General features: G+C 46.6%; 1 protein-coding gene across 5 annotated transcripts in view; it reads right to left on the reverse strand.

Moving 5' to 3' along the window:
- The window catches only part of PDZD2 (PDZ domain containing 2), a 474,419-nt gene that overhangs the window by 304,113 nt on the left and 147,713 nt on the right, over positions 1–22,593 (reverse strand). For 4 of the 5 annotated variants that reach the window (XM_008971843.5, XM_055112466.2, XM_063604524.1 and 1 more), the window contains one exon: positions 10,110–10,945. The exons of the other annotated variant lie outside the window; for it this stretch is intronic. In XM_008971843.5, coding sequence (XP_008970091.3) covers positions 10,110–10,585 — 476 coding nt within the window. In that variant the 5' untranslated portion in view covers positions 10,586–10,945. The remainder of the gene's footprint in view (positions 1–10,109; positions 10,946–22,593) is intronic. 5 annotated transcript variants of the gene reach the window in all.

Below are 22,593 nucleotides of genomic sequence, written 5' to 3' on the forward strand. Positions count from 1 at the left end.
TTTAAATGATGGAAAGTCGCTCTTTTTATGGAATCTCTTCCCTCATAAAAACAAGTGGACCCTGAAAAGCAGCTGTGCATGTGGCTTTCAACAATGATCTGTGGGCTGCGACGGAGGGTGTGGCCAAGTTTGCCAGTTTTCTGGAAGAACCCACCCCACTGGCCATTGTAGTGTTGGAAATTGTCTTGCTGCTCACGCTTTCCTTAAAAGGCTTCTGATTCCAGAACAGAGTTAGAGAAGCTGGGAACGAATAACTCCCCTCTGTCATCCATCACCAAGAGCTTAGCACAGGTGGATTTCTCAGATCAGCTCCTCATTCATTAGTGCGACGCCTGAGGGCCGAGGCTGTGTGTGTGAAGGGACTCGAATGGGGCACCTCCCAGGGCCACAGGAAAAAACACCAGTCACAGACAGGAGAGGATAGCTCAGATGTTGCCATTCAAGAGAGAGCTCTGAAGGCTGAAAACATCAGCCAAACAGCACGGCGGTGAAACACACACAGCCTGTGAATAATAAACTGGACTGGGGCTCCCAGCACTTTCTCTCACTGTGCTCGATTTCAACCACAAGATGGCAGGCGACAGCCCTCAGATCCTCACAGCTTGTCAGATGGCACTCCCAAGAGGTGAGGAAAGCAAGCTCCCACTGTCCTCTCCAATGGCCATCGCCACACTCTTAGGAGGCAGCTATAAGCTACACTCTTGTTGAGATGGAAGGTTCTAGATGTAACTATCCATTTTCAGAACAGGTAAAAACATAGATTTTCTATGTTTTTATGTAAATAATAAACTGTTAAAAAACCATCCTAATTTCATTAGTTATTTTTATTATTATTTTTTTTGAGACGGAGTCATGCTCTGTTGCCCAGGCTGGAGTGCAGTGGTGTGATCTCAGCTCACTGCAACCTCCGCCTCCCAGTTCAAGCGATTCTCCTGCCTCAGCCTCCTGAATAGCAGGAACTACAGGTGTGTGTGCCACCATGCCCAGCTAATTTTTTGTATTTCTAGTAGAGATGGGGTTTCACTATGTTGGCCAGGCTGGTCTCAAACTCCTGACCTCAAGTGATCCACCCGCCTCAGCCTCCCCAAGTGCTGGCATTACAGGCATGAGCCACTATGCCCAGCCTCATTAGTTGTTATTTATGATGTTAAAGAAAACATTCTAGAATTTGAGTCAGAGGGCATGAATTCTAGGCGTCACTCTTCTCTAAGATGATACTTGACCCCAGGAAACCACCTCCTGAAGCCTCAGTTTCCACCTTGGTAGAGTGAGAAAACAGGACTTGGATGAACCCTGGGATACCTTCCGGAAACCAAGTCCTGGAGTGAAACAGCACGTGGAGACAGCAGTCTGAAAGGAATGAAGCGGGTCACGAACAAACAGTCCATAATGCTTCATTTACACTTCATCCTTGGGGAATGGGCTGTTCCACATGGCAGGTTTTCCACATAATTGAATTTTAAATGCTGAAACTTGTTTTCGTTTTAACCGGTAAGGGAAATCTTTCTAAAGGGTATTACATGCTTCTCTGGCTTTTTAAACAGCAAGCTGAGTATAATTTCACCTTTCCTTAATGTCTCTAAGTCATGGTGATGACGACCTCTTACTATATATCCAGTCCTGCACAGAGCGTCAGGCACCTTTGAGCATATTCAGGTAGGCAGGACCCTTATGCTAAATGGCCCCAGAGACTACAGTATCAAGCTACAATTGGCAATTCTTTCTCTCTACCATCTCCTACCTACATCACTACCTGCAGTCATTTTTCCAAGTAACACCTTCTAGCAGCCTCTTGACACTGTTTAAAATCTGCTATAATGCAGACAGAACTCAAGGTTGCCATGGGTAACCAGAGCCTAAGCTTGCAACAACCCTAAATTTAATTTTACATGCAAGTTCAAGGCAGCGGGTACTGTGCTGAAGGTGACTTCTGACCAGGGCTGACATTCCACTGGTCCTCACAGCATGTCATACTTCCGTACCAATTGGCCTGTCGCCCTGAGCCCCCCAGCCCCCTCCTGCCAGCCCAGCATCCTGGCCCCTCTTCTAGGACCACACAGACTTCTCACACTCCCGGAACTCAAAGGTGCTGTCAGGCCCTGCAGGCTCCGGGACCCGGTTCTTGCATCCGCCAGCATCCCTTCCAAATGGTGGGTCCCCATGCCACGCCACTCGCTCAATATTGGAATGGACCCCAGTGTCTGGACCAAAGATTATTCTTTGTCTTCCCTGTGGAGTGAACAGGCAGAGTTTGAGGCTCTTCTCTCTCCCTCACACTCAAAGGGCTTTTCTCAGATGCATGCTGTGCTCTGGGTCCAGGTTGCCTGAGGCTGACTGGGTGGGGTGTTACAAGTTACCTCTGGCTGAACATCTACCATGTGCCAGATGCTGTATTCAGTACATTAGGTAAATCATCTGTCATCCACTCAACAACCCCTTTAGGGAAGTAGCAGCAACAGCCTGTGGCTGAGGTCACCTGCCCCCATCACACACCCACTAAGTGGGTCCAAAAGCCAGACACACCTCTCTCCAAGGCCCGCATTCTTTGCACTGTGCTCTGCTCACGTTTATTAATGTACAAAGATGGCCGGGTGCAGTGGCTCATGCCTGTAATCCCAGCACTTTGGGAGGCTGAGATGGGTGGATCACCTGAGGTCAGAGGTTCAAGACCGGTCTGGCCAACATGGTGAAACCCCGTCTCTACTAAAAATACAAAAAGTTAGCCAGGCATAATGGCAGGCACTTGTAATCCCAGCTACTCAGGAGGCTGAGGCAGCAGAATCACTTAAACCCGGGAGGTGGAGGTTGCAGTGAGTCGAGATCGCACCGTTGCACTCCAGCCTGGGCAACAAGAGTGAAACTCCGTCTTAAAAAAAAAAAAAAAAAAAAAAAACAAAGACGCCCAAAGTTTACATTCTGCAAAAATGTGTTTTAAGCGAAAAGACTTTTACTTTTCAGAAAAGACATTTGTTTCTGTTTTGGTGTGTGGGTTTTGTTTTAATTAATTCCATATTTTGCGACCAATTTGGAACAATCTGTCCTTAGGGAACAGATCTGGTTTACTTATAGAAAGCTAGGGAGTGACTGGCGTTACAAAGTATTCCTTTGTAGGAATGAATCTAGAAAACCTTCCCAGTTCTCCCTGCACCAAACAAGTAAGTAGAACATTCCAGAAAGTCCCCAGAGTGGATGTGATGGAGCTCACAAACAAAAACTTTCCTCCATGAGTTATCAGCTATGCCTTCAAGATGGGGCACGTGACATCAAACACCATGAATACCTCCCCTTCCCAGAAAGTTCTCTAGAAGTTCCCACCAGGACAAAGCTGCTAACACTCAAAAGAATGAAGGCTTCCCAGGATTACTAGGGATCAGGAGTGCCAGCCAGTGAAAAGGTAGGAATCAGGAACGGGGTCTGTAATTTGGAGGCAGTCACAGGTTTAGGCTCTAAAGCGGGTCTGGGGTACAGAAGTTCTGTCAAACCCATGGCCTTGAATTTTTTGTTCTTTCTCAAAGGATGGACATTCCAAATCGACCCTAAACTAATTTTTGAAATAAGCAAATCATGACCTCATCTTCCACATACTGTAACTGCTCCTTTCACAGTTAACACACACATGATTCTCAGAGTGTCCTCATCAAAAAACATCCACAGTGCTCTAAAGTGTCCAGTGTCGGGGAGGAAATCATCCGAAAAATGGATTCCTATAAGGTGACAGGGACAAAATGTCACCTGTACTAGTAGTTTTCTAGGGCGACCACAAACCAGGAGGCTTAAGCAACAGGGATTTACTGTGTCACAGTTTTAGAGGTGAGACGCTGCAGCTCAAGGTGTCAGCAGAGCCAAGCTCCCCTAGTTTGGAGAGGCTAGGAAAGGGTTTGTACCAAGCCTCTCTCCCAGCTTCTGGTCGTTCCTTGGCTTTCAGCAGCATAACTCCAATCACACATGGTGTTACTCCTGTGTTGAGTCTGTGTCCGAATTTGCCCTTTTTATAAAGACAACAGTTATCCTGGAATAGGGGCCAACCTACTCCGGCAGGACCTCATCTTAACTAATTATTCCTGCAATGACCCTATTTCTAAATAAGGTCATATTCTGGGGGCTAGGACTTCAACATATGAATTTTGGGGGGACATAATTCAACCCATAACATCATCTAAGGTAGTTTTGAATTCAAAATCAAACTCCAGACAGGGAGCAGAAGAGATTGCAAGAGAGTCCTTCATACGACAGCTGTATATGCTAGTGTGGACCATTTATCACGCTGGCAGGTAAGTTGGTGTGTTGACCCCTGAAACCCACTGCTTACAAGTAAGAGTGAACAGGCAACCATCAACCGAGGAACCATTTGCTGGGAGGCAGAGAGGTACACTGGGGTCTGTACAGAACTCTAATTTCTACTTACCACTTTTTAAGACAAAACTCACATAGGTAGGTGGGAAAATTTAGCACTGAAGGAAACAGTCAGTCACAAAGAGTGAAAAGGAACACTTGAGAACATTCAAAACACTTTCAACTCCCTACTACCTAAATTGCAAAGTGCTTCTAGTCCCGAAGCTCTGGCTAGAGCTAAGTTTGCCAAAAGGAGTCTATATTACAATTGGGCTTCCTTTTATTTTATTTATTTTGAGACAGAGTCTTGCTCTGTTGCCCAGGCTGGAGTGCAATGGCGGCACAATCTAGGCTCACTGCAACATCCACCTCCTGGGTTCAAGTGATTCTCCTGCCTAAGCCTCCCGAGTAGCTGGGATTACAGGCATGCACCACCACACCTGGCTAATTTTTTGTATTTTTAGTAGAGGCAGGGTTTCGCCATGTTGGCCAGGCTGGTCTCAAACTCCTGACTTCAGGTGACCAACCCGCCTTGGCCTCCCAAAGTGCTGGGATTATAGGCATGAGCCACCACGCCTGGCCGGGCTTCCTTGTACAAGATGAAGCAGGGGGCTTGTTTTCCTTGTCAGTTTGGGCAGGTAGAAAAGAAACCTTATAGTTTGTTCTTCATAAGTCATTTTCTTCCCTGGTGTCTGTGATTATACTGAGGAGGTATTTTGTGAAGATGTAAACCATCCATGAAATTATGCACCAGATCGCACAAGGACCAAAGTACAGATCTGGTGCAGAAGTTGAGGTAGTATCGCACAAGGACCAAAGTACAGATCTGGTGCAGAAGTTGAGGTCGTACAATGCAGTGGTTAGGAATACAGACAATGGAGCCAGAAGGACTTGGGTTCAAATCTAATTTTGCCTCTTACTTAGGTGACCGTGGGGAAGTGATATTCAGCCAAGGTTTCTCATCAAAGGCTGTCCTTTATGGAATTGTGGTCGCTATTAAATGAGACAGTGGCTGGCAGACATCCTCTACGGTAGAAACTGCTCAATAAATGGTACTTCTTGTAATTATTCAAGAGAAATAGGGAGTGAAAAATCAAGCTAGTCTGTCTTGTTAACTCCTTGATTGTTATAAGGCAATAGGAGCCCAGGACTTGAGGATTCCTTGCCTCATTACTTGATTCAATTTCAAGCTCTCTTTCATGAAGACCAAGTAATAGGTGTTGGCCTTCCCTTTCTCCTACCACTACATCTCAGTGGCTTCAGGATACACCCTCTTTCACCTGGCTTTCATCGTCTAGCACACACACGGCTGCTTCAACACAGAAAGGAACTTCAAAGTCATGACTGCTGACCGCTAAACGAGATTTTACTTCCTCAGCTGTGGAAGGTTTCCAGAAGCCCAGCGTTTTCATTATATGTTCTTATTTTCTGTATCCTTTTTTTTTTGGAGGCAGGGTCTTGCTGTGTTGCCCAGGCTAGGGTACAGTGGTGCAAACATGGCTCACTGCAGCCTCGACTGACCTCCTGGGCTTAAGCAATCCTCCCACCTCAGCCTCTCGAGTAGCTGGGACTACAGGTGTGCACCACCATGCCCAGCTAATTAAAAAAATTTTTTTTATAGAGATGGGGACTTGCCATGTTGCCCAGGCTGGTCTTGAACCCCTGGGCTCAAGCAATCTTCCCATCTCGGCCTCCCAAAGTGCTGAAATTACAGGCGTCAGCTACCTTGCCCCTATTTTCTGTATTCTTGATGCTCTGACATTTGGAGTCTTGAACATCGACAGGCTGCCCCTCCCAGGGGTGGCTGATTCCTAAAGATAGCAAAGGACTCCCTTGTGAGTAGAGCTTTAACATACAAACCAACCAACCCAGAGCCATACCCAATTATCTCCTTTATCAAACTCACACACCAAGCCAATATTCTCCCTGCCTCAAATCACTCCAGGGCCAGACACCGGGACAACTAAGGACCATATAGTCTGGAGCCTACTGAAATTATTCAAACTATCCAATCCTAAGCACACTCAGCCACCTACCCTGCCTCCTCTGTTCCTTCCCATGAAAACCTCAATAAAGCCTATGGAGCCCCACGGGTGCAGTGACTCACACCTGTAATCCTAACACTTTTGGAGGATGAGGTGGGAGGATCACTTGAGGCCAGGAGTTTGAGACCAGCCTGGGCAACATAGTAAGATACCGTCTCTACAAAAAAAAAAAAAAAAAAAAAAAAAAAAAAAAAAGCCAGATGCAGTGGTGCACACCTGCAGACACAGTTACTAGAGAAGCTAAGGTGGGAGGATCCTTTGAGCCCAGGAGTTCAAGGCTGCAGTGAGCTATGACTGTGGCTCTGCACTCCAGCCTGGGTGATAAGAGTAAGATGCTGTCTGCAACAAAAAAATAAAAAATAAAATAAAATAAAGGCTCTGGGCCATGCTCTCCTCTCTCTTCTCTGCCTCCTCACTGACCCCTGCACTTCCCTGTGTAGCCCTGTGTGGTGTGGCGTGCCTCCTGTTTCTACAGATCTGAGACTTCGTGACAGCCATTTCCATGTGTGCGTCTTTTTTTTTTTTTTTTTTTTTTTTTGAGACAGAGTCTTGCTCTGTTGCCCAGGCTGGAGTGCAGTGGCGCGATCTTGGCTCACTGCAAGCTCCGCCTCCTGGGTTCAGGCCATTCTCCTGCCTCAGCCTCCCAAGTAGCTGGGACTACAGGCGCCCGCCACCACGCCCGGCTAATTTTTTGTGTTTTTAGTAGACACGGGGTTTCACCGTGTTAGCCACAATGGTCCCGATCTCCTGACCTCGTGATCCGCCCGCCTCGGCCTCCCAAAGTGCTGGGATTACAGGCGTGAGCCACCACGCACGGCTCATGTGTGCATCTTTTACCATATCTGATTAAAACAAATCTCAGGTACGTTATAGAACAGCCAGTTGTAACAATTAACGAATCCCACTGGTCTATTCCCTGACATTTTCTCCTATTCCTATTTCCTAAGCTCCTCAGCTTCAGCTATTTGAGTCCAGATACCAAGAGGTCACACCCATCCAAGCATTTCTTTCGGAGTGCCCATAAGTGGAGTGGTGCACCGAATAGGACATTTGGCTGGGAGTCAGAGATGGAGCCTGAGCCTCGGCTCTGCCAGTTATCACTGCGGCATCCCAGGAACACCACTAAACCTCTATGGGCTTCTGGAACAATAACACTAGCTCAGATAGATAAAAAAGTGTCTCACAGATTCACCCCTAGTATTTTAGCATAGGCAGCTACAGCGAACCTCCCTCCCACCCCAATACCACCATCCCAACAAACTTACCTAGGGTCCCAAAGCTAGTTGCTAGAAGACCTTGGAGAGAACCTGGAATCCCAAACCCAGTCCACTGCTCCCTCCATCACACCACATGTGATCCTTCTTCAGAGCTTCAATAAAGATTCTAGTTCTATGTTCCACCTTCTGTCATGACCCTGGCCCATCACCTTCTATTCCTCTTAATCTTTCTTTGCAAAACTGGGCATCATCCTATCACTCCCCCAGCAAGTAAATGAAAACATCAAGGAATCCTCCATTGGTAGCTGGAAAGTCATCTCATCCCAGGGGTAGATAGGTTCTTAGAGGCCGGGAAAGAAAACTTTGCCTCCTAAAGACTCCAGCAACCTCCCAAACACTCTCCATTATGGTAGTAATGATGCTATTAATACATATAGACTACTACTTACTAGACATAGTGCTGAGCCCTTTATATGTACTATTTAATCATTTAGTTATTGGCATCAACAGTCTTATGATTCCCATTTCACACATGGGGAATCTGAGGCTAAGAGGTACAATTTTCCCAAGATCAAGCAGCTAGTAAAGGGAACCCAAGGAGGCAGCCCCAGTTATCTGTTCTGGAGCTGGAGCTCCTGACTACTTCGTCCTCCTGCTGGATGTCCCCTCCCTGATCTTCCTTCTACCTCTCTATCCAAATCAGCTTCTTTCCAACCAGATAGCTGCAAACGGTAGGGGCTCTTAGGGACCACTTTCAAAGAACTATCTCCAGCTCCATGGCAATCCCCACTTCTAACCCTGGACCCAGCCTCCAGGAAGCTGAGTCACTTTTTCAACTCCCTGCAGCATCTTGAGCCTGGTGGTGGTCAGCGTTGCTCCTTTTCTGAGAACAATCTCTAATCCCAAATAAAATCATTTCATCCCTCCTTGAAAATGAGTGGCTTTTCCCAGTAACGGCCAGTCAGGCACCTAGCCATTGGCTAAAAGCATCTCTGCAGTTGAAGGGGCAAACCAAAGGAAATACTGGTGAGAGTGTCTACTGCATAAGTCCTCACACCTGTGAGCCAGCTCTGTGCTACTTCCTTTCCATGTACTGGATCATTTGAATTTGGACCATGTTGTATGTGCCCAATGACTGCTTGTTGACCCACCACATCCAATCTCCATTCTTCTCCACCCTGCACTTTGCACCAGGGCACTGACACATATAGACAAATCAATGGACTCCCCTGCCCCTGGCTGGTTTCCACTGATGGGAGGCTCTGACACTGGAGGGAGGATGAAGATTAAGGTCAAGGTATTTCTGCTCTGGTTCTCTCCTTGCAGAGTCTCCTCGGATGAGCTGTCTCCATCATCCAAAGGTCACTACGTTTCTCAAGGTGGCCTTCTCTCCACGATTCTCTCCTTCTAGGACATAGGAGCCTTACTCCCAGGAGCCCCTGAAAGCTTGACAAAATTCATGGATCTCACTCAGAATATCCTCAAATTCTCTTTCCCAGTCTCTTTCCTATATACCTATCATTAAAACCCTGATGTGTAGTGAAGGGTTAACTCACCAGGGGTGAGGTATTGAGACCATGTGCATTCCAAAGAAAGGACTGGCTCCTGGGAGATAAGATCTAACCCCTTAGAATATCCTGCTTGACAATAGTGTCTTTGTATACCTGGGGGTGTTTGGCCTTGCCAGAGAGTTTATGCTAAGAATATGACTTATGGTAGAAGACTTGGGTCATGTGGCATTAGTTTGACCTCTGGAGGGACTGGAGAGGAGTAGCTAAGCTCAACCACACAGGTACTCCACGCTTACATGACCCACCCCCAAGAAAAAACCTTGGACACCAAGATTTGAGTGAGTGTCCCTGGTTGGCGTCAAACATCGTTGCTGGGAGAACTGAGCACCGTCTGCACAACTCCACTGGGAGAGACAACTGGAAGCTTGTGCCTGGTCTCCACGGACTCTACTCTCTGTGTCTTTTACATTTGCTGATGTTTATCTGTGTCCTTTCGGTGTAATGAACTGAAACTAGAAATATGACTGCTTTTCTGAGTTTGTGAGTCCTAGTTAATCACTGAACCTGAGAATGGTCTTGGGGCCCTTGGGGTCTTGTTCCCTGATTCACCTGGGAAACACGAAGACAGTCCAATAACTTAATATGGTGGTGGGTGGCCATGTGGGTAGAAAACAGAAATATGCTCGAGAGTATTCAATGCATTCAGATAAGATCAAAGTGGATCTTCCAGGGTGGGGCTTCTGGACTGTGAGTCTGGGAGCCTCATGGTTGCTGGGACTAAGGTGATATGGGATAGGCAGATGAAAACACATCCAAGACCCAACCTTTGGTGCTCCAGTTGAAGATGTGATGCTGCGTTGAATGGATGAGGGGGTTTAAATGAGACATTTCTTATGCCATCAGCTTCTTATTGGCAGGATTCATAAACCTCTGCAGCTGCAGATCTGGGAACCACCGGGTTCCCGTGTCCAGCCCCTGTGCCAGCAGGCATTCCCCCTACTTACCTGGCCCCACTGACATCAACTCCAACCATCAGCTGCCCATTCAGTGAGAGGATCTCATCCCGCAGTCGGACCTTCCCACTCTTCCCTGCTGGGCTGTTCTTCCTCAGCTCTGTCACCCAGATGCAGCCCACATCCAGCACAGGACCCTGGTGGGTTTTCCTCTTCTTGCCCCCCCTGCGCTTTTCACCATAGTCCCCGAAAACAGGGATGTTCCCAAAACTCAGGCCCACAGTCTCTGTGTCCCCCAGCTCCTTGGTGAGGTACACAGTACAGATCTCCATTTCGGGGGCGCTGTGATCAGGTGGGACCGTACTCTCATCCACAGCAAAGTTCAGCTGGATGTACTCCTGCAGCTTCTGGATGGCCGCCTGGCAGAGCCGCTGCTCCGGCCCGTCCCCACCTTCCTGCAGGCTGTTCTGCAGCCACTGGTAGAGGAGGGGCAGGTGCAGCACGGCATTGTCCTGGGTGATGGGCATGGTGCTCACTCCCAGACACCAGCATCATCAGAGGTCTTGCTCCTGGGGGCCAGACCCCACAGGGCCCCACGTCCCCTGGGGTCCCTGGCCATCATCAGCTTTGCCTGTGTTCATGTTCAGGCTGGCAGATGAGCCTAGGGACACCTACTCGAGACTATGCTGTTTGCCTTGGCAGGAGGAAGCTAGGACCCAATTAGAACAACTGTGGAACAATGGTGCTGGAGTGCTCAATGAGGGAAGGAAGGAAGTGTCTAACAAGTCCCTGCCAGGTTCATTTCACAGCAGGACCCAGGCAAATGACACAGGAATGGAGGATCCCTCCAGCAGTGGCTGTGTGTCCTTCCCTGGGCTCATTCACACCTGGGAGAGGAAGAGGAAAACACAAAAAGCTCCAGTTACAACAGTGAGCCTTCTCACCTAGAAAACATAGCCTCCTGTGTTACAGAAGGACCATGTGTACTTTTCAGGCACCAAGCACAAACCCAGAACCTAATGCTTCCCCATTCCCCCGTGTGGCTACCTCCATGCTGTATGGACACTCCCTTCTCTCAGACAGACGCCTCTGGAACACTGGCCTTCTCCAGGAAGTTTCCTGGATCAGCAGAGAAACCAGATGACTTGTGCCAAGACAACCCTCACCAACATACTATCAAACTCACACCCAACCAGAAGGCTGTGTGACAAGACCCCGTGGAAGGCCGTGGAAGGATCTGCATATATTTAAAATCTTACACTCCTAGAAAAAGAAAATCTATGTTGATTTGCCTTGGTCAGCCCAGCTGTACACACAGGAAGCCTCTCCATTCCAGAAATCTGTTCTGACAACACTACCCAGAGAAGAAAGATCCGATCAACACCATGGAGAGATCCCACCTCCGTCCCAGGGCAACACCATTCCTAAACTTCGCCATCCTGTAGATTCAGAGGGAAGTCTGGCTCTTTGCAGCCCAGGTTTTAGTATCATCTCTACATTTCCTTTGGTAAATGGTTAAAACTGACTTATTTTCAGGCCAACCTAAAAGCCATCCCCTCCAGAGGAATGTTCCTCCAAATGCCTGGGCGAGAAGACAGGTGCCTTCTTTGCCTTGCTTTTAAACACATTATATACAGTGGTGACACCAGTCAGCAGACAGCAGGGCCAGCGGCTCCCACCAGAGCTAAAGCCTCACACTCCCTCTGAATTCTGCACAGTGCCTGGTACATATTAAGTCCCCAGTGAAAGGTTAATTCAATTCTACTGCCAACTCGCCTTCTCCACCAAAGAAAAATTTCACCTCCATTCTCCATAAACATAGAAAAGTGATCCCTTTCACGCTCTTCTCTGAACTTCACTTTCTCCCAGAGAAAGTCAATATAAACCGTGCCATCCAACGTGGAAAACATTCTCCAGCCTTCTCAGGAAGTGATTTAACAAGGAATAATAATGCATGGGAGAGGTGTCAGAAGCCATGTCAATAATAAATGACCTTATTACTCAGTAACCAAAAAGAAATTTCCAATATAGCGTGCTTTGCGTTTCCAAAGAACTTGAGTGCCAGCTATTAATTGGTTCCAAATAAATCAAAAGCTTAGCAAATATCATCTATATAATCATATGGTTGTTAAAAAGAAATGCAAGGCTGGGCGCGGTGGCTCACACCTGTAATCCCAGCACTTTGGGAGGGTGAGGCGGGAGGATCGCAAGGTCAGGAGTTCGAGACCAGTCTGGCCAACATGATGAAACCCCATCTCTACTAAAAATACAAAAATTAGCTCGGTGTGGTGGCAGGCACCCGTAATCCCAGGCGCCTGTAATCCCAGACAGGGTTTCACTATGTTGGCCAGGCTGGTCACTGTCTTATTCATCAATATATTTACTACTCCAGCACAGCACCTACCACATCGTAGACTCCTAATAATTTATAAGACATTTTAAAAGATCCTTTACATTACAATTTTAACAGCCTGTGATTCAGGATGTTAGTCACAGTTGAGATGGCTCCATACATATAAAAACAGTAAATATCAGGCTGGGCGCAGTGGCTCACGCCTGTAATCCCAGCACTTTGGGAGGCCGAGGCGGGCGGATCACAAGGTCAGGAGATCAAGACCATCCTGGCTAACACAGTGAAACCCCGTCACTACTAAAAAAAAAAAAAAAAAAAAAAAAATTAGCCGGGTGTGGTGGCGGGCGCCTGTGGTGCCAGCTACTCGGGAGGCTGAGGCAGGAGAATGGCGTGAACCCGGGAAGCGGAGCTTGCAGTGAGCCGAGATCTCGCCACTGCACTCCAGCCTGGGCGACAGAGCCAGACTCCGTCTCAAAACAAAACAAAACAAAACAAAAAAAACCCCGTAAATATCTTGGTCAAGATGCTCTTTAAATAAGTCTGATTGAGGAAAACCAAACTGAAGAGTAGTAGGAAATGTTTTCCTGGTGTCAATTTGCACTCATTTGATTCATTCAGCAAGTATTTATCGAACATTTATCAAGTCCTTGAACTTGGCACTGGTTATATACCAGCAATAAGGCAAATTCCTTGCCCTGTAGGAATTCATAGTCTAGTGGGGAGGTACATAAATAAATGGAAATTAGTGTGTAATAGGTCTACGATAACACCTCCCCCGCTCCCCTCCCGTCTCGTGGGGATGGTCCAGAGCTTGACATCTCACCCAAGCTGGGACAATCAGGGTTCTTCCCCGAGACCTCAGTACTGCGACTCTGAAAGAGTCCTAGTTTCTACCCTGTGGCAGGAGTCATAGCTTTTGAACTAACGAACTTTTGAACGATTCTATCTCCTGTGTGGATTGAGTAGCAAAGAAAGTCATCCTGCTAAGAAATAGAGAAGTTGATCGGTGGCGGGCAGAAGCGCAGGACGGGGAGAGAGCGCCCCTGGGTTCCCCACAGCTTTCTCGTCCTCACTTTCCTCCATCCCGGACGGGGCTGCATTGCTGCCCGCGCCCTAACCAGAAAGACAGCATCGATCCTTACAATAAATTACATTGTAAGATTTTGACGACTTTAAAATGAAAGAAAAAAGGTAAAGCAAAATGAACCTAAACAAAACTTTAAATGAAAATAAACTTTACCTTGAGTTGTTTTCCACTCTTTGCAACTTGAGTTGTTAATTACTACTTTGCAAGTGAGTGAAGCTGATTGGCTCAGCTCGGATCTGATGTCCAATCACTGTTGGCCAAGAGGGTGGGGCCACAGGATAGCAACAGGGCCACTGAGAGCCCACCCTCAGGCCCTAGAAGAGGGTCGGAGGGATGGACAGGGAAGCAGTTTTCAGAAGAGGAAAAATTGTTGGAAATACACGGACACCCTCAAAGACACTTAGTCTTATTCTTAGGTGTCCATGGGCTACACAGCCTTTCAATCCCATACCTATAATTGAGGGCTTTCCAGTAATCCTTCCAGCCCTTTATTCTATCAACTCATTTTCCTGGGATTTTTCTATAAATAAGGGAAGTAGAAGCATCAATATCCACTCGCGATGATTTGAGATGATTCAGGGCGTAAGAAAAGACAGAGATGTTGCAATACTATGAAAAGTGTGGTTGTTCCACAAGATCCAATAAAACACTCCAGTGCGCAAAACATTGACTCAGGGAAGATACAGAACAGAAATCTGCAGTTAGAAATACTGACCTCCCTGGATGGCTAGTCTGTGCAAAGGCCTACAAGCTTCCCATCTTGAAGGTCAATCCATCTCAACAGTGAGCACAATTTTTGGACATGGAGGTTCACTGCAACAGCCCAGTCCATTTTTGTGTATCATAAATAATTCTCCAATTAGATTCCCATCTCAAGCAAATAGCTGTGATAATTTAAATTAATTTTGAATCGCTTGAAGCTGATAGCCTTAGCATTCAAAATAAATACTTCTGTTACTGAGATAATTTACTGATACGGTGTTAAAATCTACCAACTTTCTTGGATCCTGTCTCAGCTAAGCCATGCATTCTCAGTAGGTGACATTACTCACAAGGGGGTGAAAATTAGTTGAGGGAGGCAAAAAAAGTCTTAGATGCTCTAATGGTTAGCAGACCCCTCCTCCTCCTACCAAAGCTCGATCCTACCCAACAAAATCTTATTCCTTAGTATTTATTTTCTCATGTTACAGAGAAGTTAAATTTAATTTTTCTCCAGGCAGGGATGTGAGGACAATAAAAGGGTTGAGAACCAATGAACTAACTGAAGCTAATCATCTTCTATAGGCCTAGGGTCACCCGAAATTCAGAGCCTAGATCCTTAACGTGGCTGGGGGTATAAAAGGATCCTCTGGTTTATCTAGACCTTGCCTTAAAATCAGATTCACACCGGGCTGTCATGTACTAGCTCTCCCTTCCAGATGTCCTGGATTCTAGACGTTCTCCTACTCTGACCTCTGCTAAATTCCAAGTTCTTCGACCTTCACCTAATCTTCCTATGCTCTTCTCACTTTTAGAAAATGCTATCATTTTAAAAGGAAACTAACTTTGTAAACACCTGCTATGTACCCACAAAAATTAAAAAAAAAAAAAAATTTTTAAAAGAAACCAACTATGGGCCGGGCGTGGTGGTTCACGACTATAATCCCAGAACTTTGGGAGGCCCAGGCAGGCAGATCACCTGAGGTCAGGAGTTTGAGAGCAGCCTGTCCAACATGGTGAAACCCCTGATCTCTACTAAACAAAATACAAAAAATTAGCCGGGCGTGGTGGTGGGCGCCCGTAGTCCCAGCTACTCGGGAGGCTGAGGCAGGAGAATGGTGTGAACCTGGGAGGCGGAGCTTGCAGTGAGCCGAGATCGCACCACTGCACTCCAGCCTGGGCGACAGAGCAAGACTCCTCCATCTCAAAAAAAAAAAAAAAAAAAAAAAAAGAAAGAAAGAAACCAACTATGATTAAATATCTACTATTAATTCTTTCAACAAATGTTGATTGAGTGTCTATCACGTGCTGGGTCCTGAACAAAACAATGTCCCAGAAAGCTTCTTGAAGCCTGTGTTCTGAAGATGGTGAATTATTAAACAAATGCGAAATACTATGACGTCAGATGGTGACAGTACTGTGATGGTAACTATGGTAATGTCAGAGGATAGCGAGAAGGTGACATTTGAGAGATTGAAATTGTGCCCCAAAGAATTAAAGAAACCAATAACAGAAATTTTTGTGTTGGTAGGATGACAGATTTTTTTTAAAAGAAGTAACTTGCTGAAAACTAAAACTCCCTGCACATGAGCTGTAAGAACTGGCTGAAATTGCTTCAAACTAATATGGCCACCTGGAGTTTGCAAAGAATGAGCACGCTGAAATCACAGCCTGAATTTCCACCACATTTCATGCTAACTCTGCCCAAATTTGCACACATGACCCGTGAGTTAGCACGAAGAGACAACTGTGCGTGCCCAAGGGACTTTCCAGACCTCCCGTTTCCTTCAACTTTCAATATAAAGCTTTTAAAAATTTTTTTGAGACAGTTTCACTCTGTTGCCCATGCTGGAGTGCAATGGCGCGATCTGGGCTCACTGCAACCTCCACCTCCCGGTTTCAAGCGATTCTCAGCCTCAGTCTCCCAAGTAGCTGCGCTTACAGGCGCAGGCCACCATGCCCAGCTAATTTTTTTGTATTTTTAGTAGAGATGGGGTTTTGTCATGTTGGCCAGGCTGGTCTCAAACTCCTGATCTCAAGTGATTCGCCTGCCTCAGCCTCCCAAAGTGCTGGGATTACAGGTATGAGCCACTGCATCCAGCCATTATAAAGCTTTTCTAGTGCATGGGGCAGTCAGCCTCTCTTGCTCAATAACAAGTCCTGAATGAAGTGAGACACTGAGCCACAAGAATATCTGTGGGAAGGTTGTTCTGAGCAGAGGGAACTGCAGGTGCAAAGGCCCTGGGGTAAAGACTTGCCTGGCTGCCTGAGGATGAAAGAGGAAAGATGTAGCTACAGAAGAAATGAGGGGGAAGTGCCCCCACTCTGCTAGGAGCTTCCTTGTTTTCTTCTTCTGTTCCCCCACCCCCCACCCCACAATCCTCACAACCACCTTATAAAACAAGGATGTCTGGCCCTATTTTATCAACATTGGCTAATGTTTTCTGAGCATAACTGTGTGTGAGACACTGTTCTAAATAAGCACCTTTGGCCGGGCCCCAGTGGCTCACGCCTGTAATCCCAGCACTTTGGGAGGCCAAGGTGGGCTGATCACCTGAGGTCAGGAGTTCGAGAGCAGCCTGGCCAACATGGTGAAACCCCATCTCTACTAAAAATACAAAATTAGCTGGTTGTGGTGGCGCACACCTGTAATCCCAGCTACTAGGGAGGCTGAGGCAGGAGAATTGCTTGAACCGGGGAGGTGGAGGCTGCAGTGACCTGAGATCACACCACTGCACTCCAGCCTGGGCAAGACAGAATGAGAGTCTGTCTCAAATATAATAATAATAATAAAATTAAATTAAATAAGCACCTTCCATGGATTACCTTATTTAACTGCTACAGTGGTGCTGCAGGGAGACACTGTTAGTATTCCCCCTTTTATAGGCCCAGATAAATAATGGAATCAAAGGTTGGGTGCAGTGGCTCATGCCTGTAATCCCAGCACTTTGGGAAGCTGAGGTGGGCGGATCACCTGAGGTCAGAAACTCGAGATCAGCCTGGGCAACACAGTGAAACCCCGTCTCCACTAAAATACAAAATTAGCTGGGCATGGTGGCATGCACCTGTAATCCCAGCTTCTTCGGGAGGCTGGGGCATGAGAATTGCTTGAACTCCGGAGGCAGAGGTTGCAGTGAGCTGAGACTGTGCCACTGCACTCCAGCCTGGGCCACAGAGTGAGACTCTGTCTAAAAAAACAAAACAAAACAAAACAAACCATAATAATAGAATCAAAGTGGCAAACTAATATACCCAAGGTCTCACAGTTCATAAGTAACAGAGCCAGAACTAGAACCCAGACTCATTGGACGTGGCCTTGCTCCTTGTACATCAGCCTGCTGCCTGCCTGCTTCTGATGACCTTGCCCCCCTGAACTATACCTGACTTAACCAGGCCAGCACCCAGCCTGGTGGTCCCTGCTCCTCAGCCACGGATGGGCCTCATATGATAAACATGTAGTTTGTGTCAGAAGCGTGTGGCTCTCTACCTGATATTCATTCTCTCTTCCTTTATTTTGTTGGGAGTGGCAATGAATTAAACTAAAATGCAGTCTCTCTTGCAGGTATGGATAGCTATACAACATAGTTCTGGCCAATGGGATGAAAGTGGAAATTGTTGGGTAGGGTTACACCAACATTCCTTTAGGGAAGAGCAGAAATTAGAGGAAAAATAAACCCCTGTGTCGTTAAGTCGCTGTTATGTGGATTTTTACCAATCCAACCAATTATCTGAATTACACCCCAAACACAGAATTCAGTGCCTGGAAGTTGGGGGAACTGAAAGTAACAGAACCTATAATGTGGAATTGGATGAGCAGGAGGGGTCAGGAAGCAGACGTTAAGGACTTGAAATTTGCGGACTGGAAAGTGTTGACCCTAGCTGTTCAATGTGAAGTATCTGGTCAAATTGCCTACTGCTGGATGTTGCAAAGTCATTTACATGTTGACTGAGGTTGTGGAGCTAGGAAAAATGGTAAGAAAAATTTAGAATATTGGTAGGTGCTTTTTCTTTTTTAACTTTTTTTTTTTTTTTTTTTTTTGAGACGGAGTTTCTCTCTTGTTGCCCAGGCTGGAGTGCAATGGCACGATCGCGGCTCACCATAGCCTCCACCTCTCGGGTTCAAGCAATTCTCCTGCCTTAGCCTCCCGAGTAGCTGGGATTACAGGCATGCGCCACCACACTTGGCTAATTTTGTATTTTTAGTAGAGGTGGAGTTTCTCCACGTTGGTCAGGCTGGTCTCGAACTCCTGACCTCAGGTGATCTGCCCGCCTCGGCCTCCCAAAGTGCTGGGATTACAGGCGTGAGCCACTGCGCCTCGCCAATAGGTGCTTTTTCACTCTCAGCAAAGCCTACAGCTCCCCAACTCAGTAAGCAATCAGAGATAAAGAGAACTATCACTTTGCTTAGAATGGCCCTCTTGACATTGAGTCTGCAATCTAAATTGCCTGGGAAGCCCACATTATGGACGCTTGCAGGGTTACAAAAATCAGCTTTATCAGAAGCAGACAAGTGGTGTCCTACTAGCCGGAGTTTGTAAGTCTGCTGGCAAAAATGTGATTACCCAGCAGAAACCACTGTTTCAACTGTTCTCAGCAGCATACATTAAGTAGCATACATTAAGTTAAAATTTAGGCTGGGCGCGGTGGCTCATACCTGTAATCCCAGCACTTTGGGAGGCCGACGCGGGCAGATCACGAGGTCAGGAGATCAAGACCATCTTGGCTAACACAGTGAAACCCCGTCTCTACTAAAAATACAAAAAATTAGCTGGGTGCGGTGGTGGGCGCCTATAATCCCAGCTATTCAGGAGGCTGAGGCAGGAGAATGGCATGAACCCAGGAGGCGGAGCTTGCAGTGAGCCGAGATCGTGCCACTGCAGTCCGGCCTGGGCGAAAGAGTGAGACTCTGTCTCAAAAAAAAAAAAAAAAAAAAAAAAAAAAAAAAAAATTGGAGAGATAAGTGCGGATTCTAAGTTAAAAAGTAAAGGATTCAAATCATAAGGAATTGACCAGAAACACACAGACTAGATACCTTAAAAAAAACTCCAACCCTGGTCCACAACAGCCTGGGATGCTTTAATCTCTACAGCAACCTTGCAACTCTTCCTCTCCCTCTTTCTCACCTGCAACTGACATCAACAAGTAAGGCTTCAAAAAATGTTCAGCCCCCAGAAAAGGTGTCCTTCCTGTGCCCATCACAAAAGTGGCCATGGTGGACAGGGAATGAAGAATGACCTCCCGGGGCCAGGAGCGGTGGCTCACGCCTGTAATCCCAGCACTTTGGGAGGCCGAGGTGGGAGGATCGCCTGAGGTCAAGAGACTGAGACCATCCTGGCCAATGTGGTGAAACCCTGTCTCTACTAAAAATACAAAAATTAGCCAGGCATGGTGGCGGGTGCCTGTAGTCCTAGCTACTCGGGAGGCTGAGGCAGGAGACTCAGGAGGTGGAGGTTGCAGTGAGCCGAGATTGCACTACTGCACTCCAGCCTGGTGACAGAGCGAGACTCCATCTCAAACAAACAAACAAACAAACAAACAGACCTCCCAGTAAGAGGCAAGGGCCATGGAAGGCCATAAACAAGGAGTTCCTTCCACCAGAGCAAGGGGTGGCCAGAGTGAGGACCCTTGCTCTTCTTGGCCAGAAGGATTTGGTCATAGCTATGGACAGTGACCACGATATTTTCCATCTCTTCTTTTATAAATGGAATTTTTTTTGTTGTTTGGAGAAGGAGTTTCGCTCTTGTTGCCCACGCTGGAATGCTGTGGTGCAATCTCAGCTCACTGCAACCTCCACCTTCCAGGTTCAAGTGATTTTCTTGCCTCAGCCTCCCAAGCAGCTGGGATTACAGGCGCCCGCCACCACACCCGGCTAGTTTTGTATTTTTAGTAGAGACGGGGTTTCACCACGTTGGCCAGGCTGGTCTCAAACTCCTGACTCGGATGCCTCGGCCTCCCAAAGTGCTGGCGTTATAGGCATGAGCCACCACGCCCAGCCCGGAAGTTTTTATTGTACTTATTTTATACCTTTTCCAGTATTGTATTTTGGGATTGCTCACAAGGAGCCCTATCTAGCGCTGATGGAGAAGACCACATAACACCCAGAGGTCTGGGGCTCTAGTCTGGAAATGCTACCTGGATGAGGCTTGGGTGCCACCTCCCTTGGCCTACGCCTTGAATGGAAAGAAGGGTATGTCTCAGTAACCAAAGAAGGGGACTGTGGCAGAGAATTCTAGTTCCCTACAGAGTATCCTGCTCGCTTTTTCCTTACTAACAGAAACCCACCTGTGTTCGAGGAGCAAGTGCCCAGCCAAAAAGCCATTTCTTAATGTACCTTCAGAGAGGAGTGGACATAAGATACAGTCCTGGCTCATGAAGTTTTTGGGAGAGGCATCCAGGGAGGCTCCTTTCATATAGGGTCTCTTTTTCCTTTTTCTTGCTTAGAATGCATATGTGATGGCTGGAGCTTTAGCAACCATCTTGTGACCTTGAGCAGCTATACCAGCCCCAGACATTCTACCTCCAGACTTCTTATTACATGAGAGAAAAACAGGCACCTATCTTGTCTAAGCCCTGTTAATTAGATATTCTGTTATAGCTGAATAAAATCTTTACTGAATATATTGCTTTCATTCACTTTTCACCCTCAGATTCAAGGCCCTGAACATAATCCTGAGTCCTTCAACTTCAGTCCTGCTACTTTTCCAGTTAGCAGTTATTACTGAGTTCCTGCCTCGATTTGAGGGTTGCCAAAAAATACAGAGCATGTGTCTGCCCCTTAAAAAGCTGAAAGCACACATAAACTTAACCAGTGATACATTAGCATAATTGTGCAGTCCCAGGTGTCTCACACAAACATACAACTGATTGAGAAACAGTGCAAATACAAACTACTGAGACTCCCTTAAGTCAGCTTAGGTTTTGGGGGAGCTAATTTTATTTTATTTATTTTATTATTTATTTATTTATTTATTTATTTATTTATTTAATTTATTTATTTTGAGACAGAGTCTCACTTTGTCACCCAGGCCGGAGTGCAGTGGCACGATCTCGGCTCACTGCACTCTCCACCTCCCAGGTTCACGCCATTCTCCTGCCTCAGCCTCCCCGAGCAGCTGGGACTACAGGCGCCCGCCACCACGCCCGGCTAATTTTTTGTATTTTTAGTACAGACGGGGTTTCACCATGTTAGCCAGGATGGTCTTGATCTCCTAACCTCGTGATCCGCCCGCCTTGGCCTCCCAAAGTGCTGGGATTACAGGCGTGAGCCACCGCGCCCGGCCTTTTTTATTTTTGAGGTGAAGTTGTACTCTTGTTGCCCAGGCTGGAGTACAATGGCACGATATCAGCTCACTGCAACCTCCGCCTCCTGGGTTCAATCAATTCTCCTGCCTCAGCCTCCTGAGTAGCTGGGATTACAGGCACCCACTATCATGCCCAGCTAATTTTTGTATTTTTAGTAGAGAGAGGGTTTCACCATGTTGGCTGGGCTGGTCTGGAACTCCTAACCTCAGGTGATCCACCCGCCTTGGCCTCCCAAAGTGCTGGGATTATAGGCATGAACCACAGCGCCCGGCCTGGGAGAGCTAATTTGTATCTGCCTACATGGCTGACTCTACACTAGATGAAGGGCTGTGCGTATGAGGCAGAGAATTTGACCTAGCCTTTTATGCAACAAGGGTTGTTTCTGCCAGGCACTGTGCTAGGCTAGAAAAGAAAAGATGAACAGCCTGTGGAGGCTGCGGTCCACTGGAGAAAGAGACCATAAAATAAACAGCAACAATAAAATGCGTAAAGACCCATGGAAGGTGCACTTGGGAGCATAGGATGGATTCTGAGAAGTGAGGCTTTCCAAGGTCAATGCTGAGGTTTTAGGGGATGAGAGAGGTGTTTCCATATATTAATAAATTATAGAAGGTAAGAACCTAGAAGGAACCTCAGGGATTACCTCCTCCAGCCTTCAATTTTATACATGAGAGAAATGAACATCAAGGCAGGCCCAAGATCCTTCAATTTCTGGGTTTGATGACCTTTGAAGAATAGGAAAAAGAAAAAAAAAATGAATGAAATGGAAAAGGATAACCTGGCAGCTATTTTGAGACTCTATTACCTGAAGATATTATATGTCCTATGGACTATCTGTCCATATAAAAATGGGAATGAGTAGAAATTGCAGGTAGACTCATGAATATTGAAGGCCAAAAAACCCTAATGAATATTAGAAGTTATTTCTGTTCCCTACCTACTTCTAAAATATATTTGCTGTGGCTTCAACTGTGAGCTCTGCGGTTTAAGACTGTTTACTCAGGATGTCAGGATTTGGCCAGTTCTGGGTTAATAATATTTCTAGAGTTTAGATATCTCAATTCTAAAAGAGCATACTAATTGAGGAAAGAGGG

This window comes from Pan paniscus, chromosome 4 (genome assembly GCF_029289425.2).
Source record: "Pan paniscus chromosome 4, NHGRI_mPanPan1-v2.0_pri, whole genome shotgun sequence".
NCBI classification, from domain to species: Eukaryota; Metazoa; Chordata; class Mammalia; order Primates; family Hominidae; genus Pan; species Pan paniscus.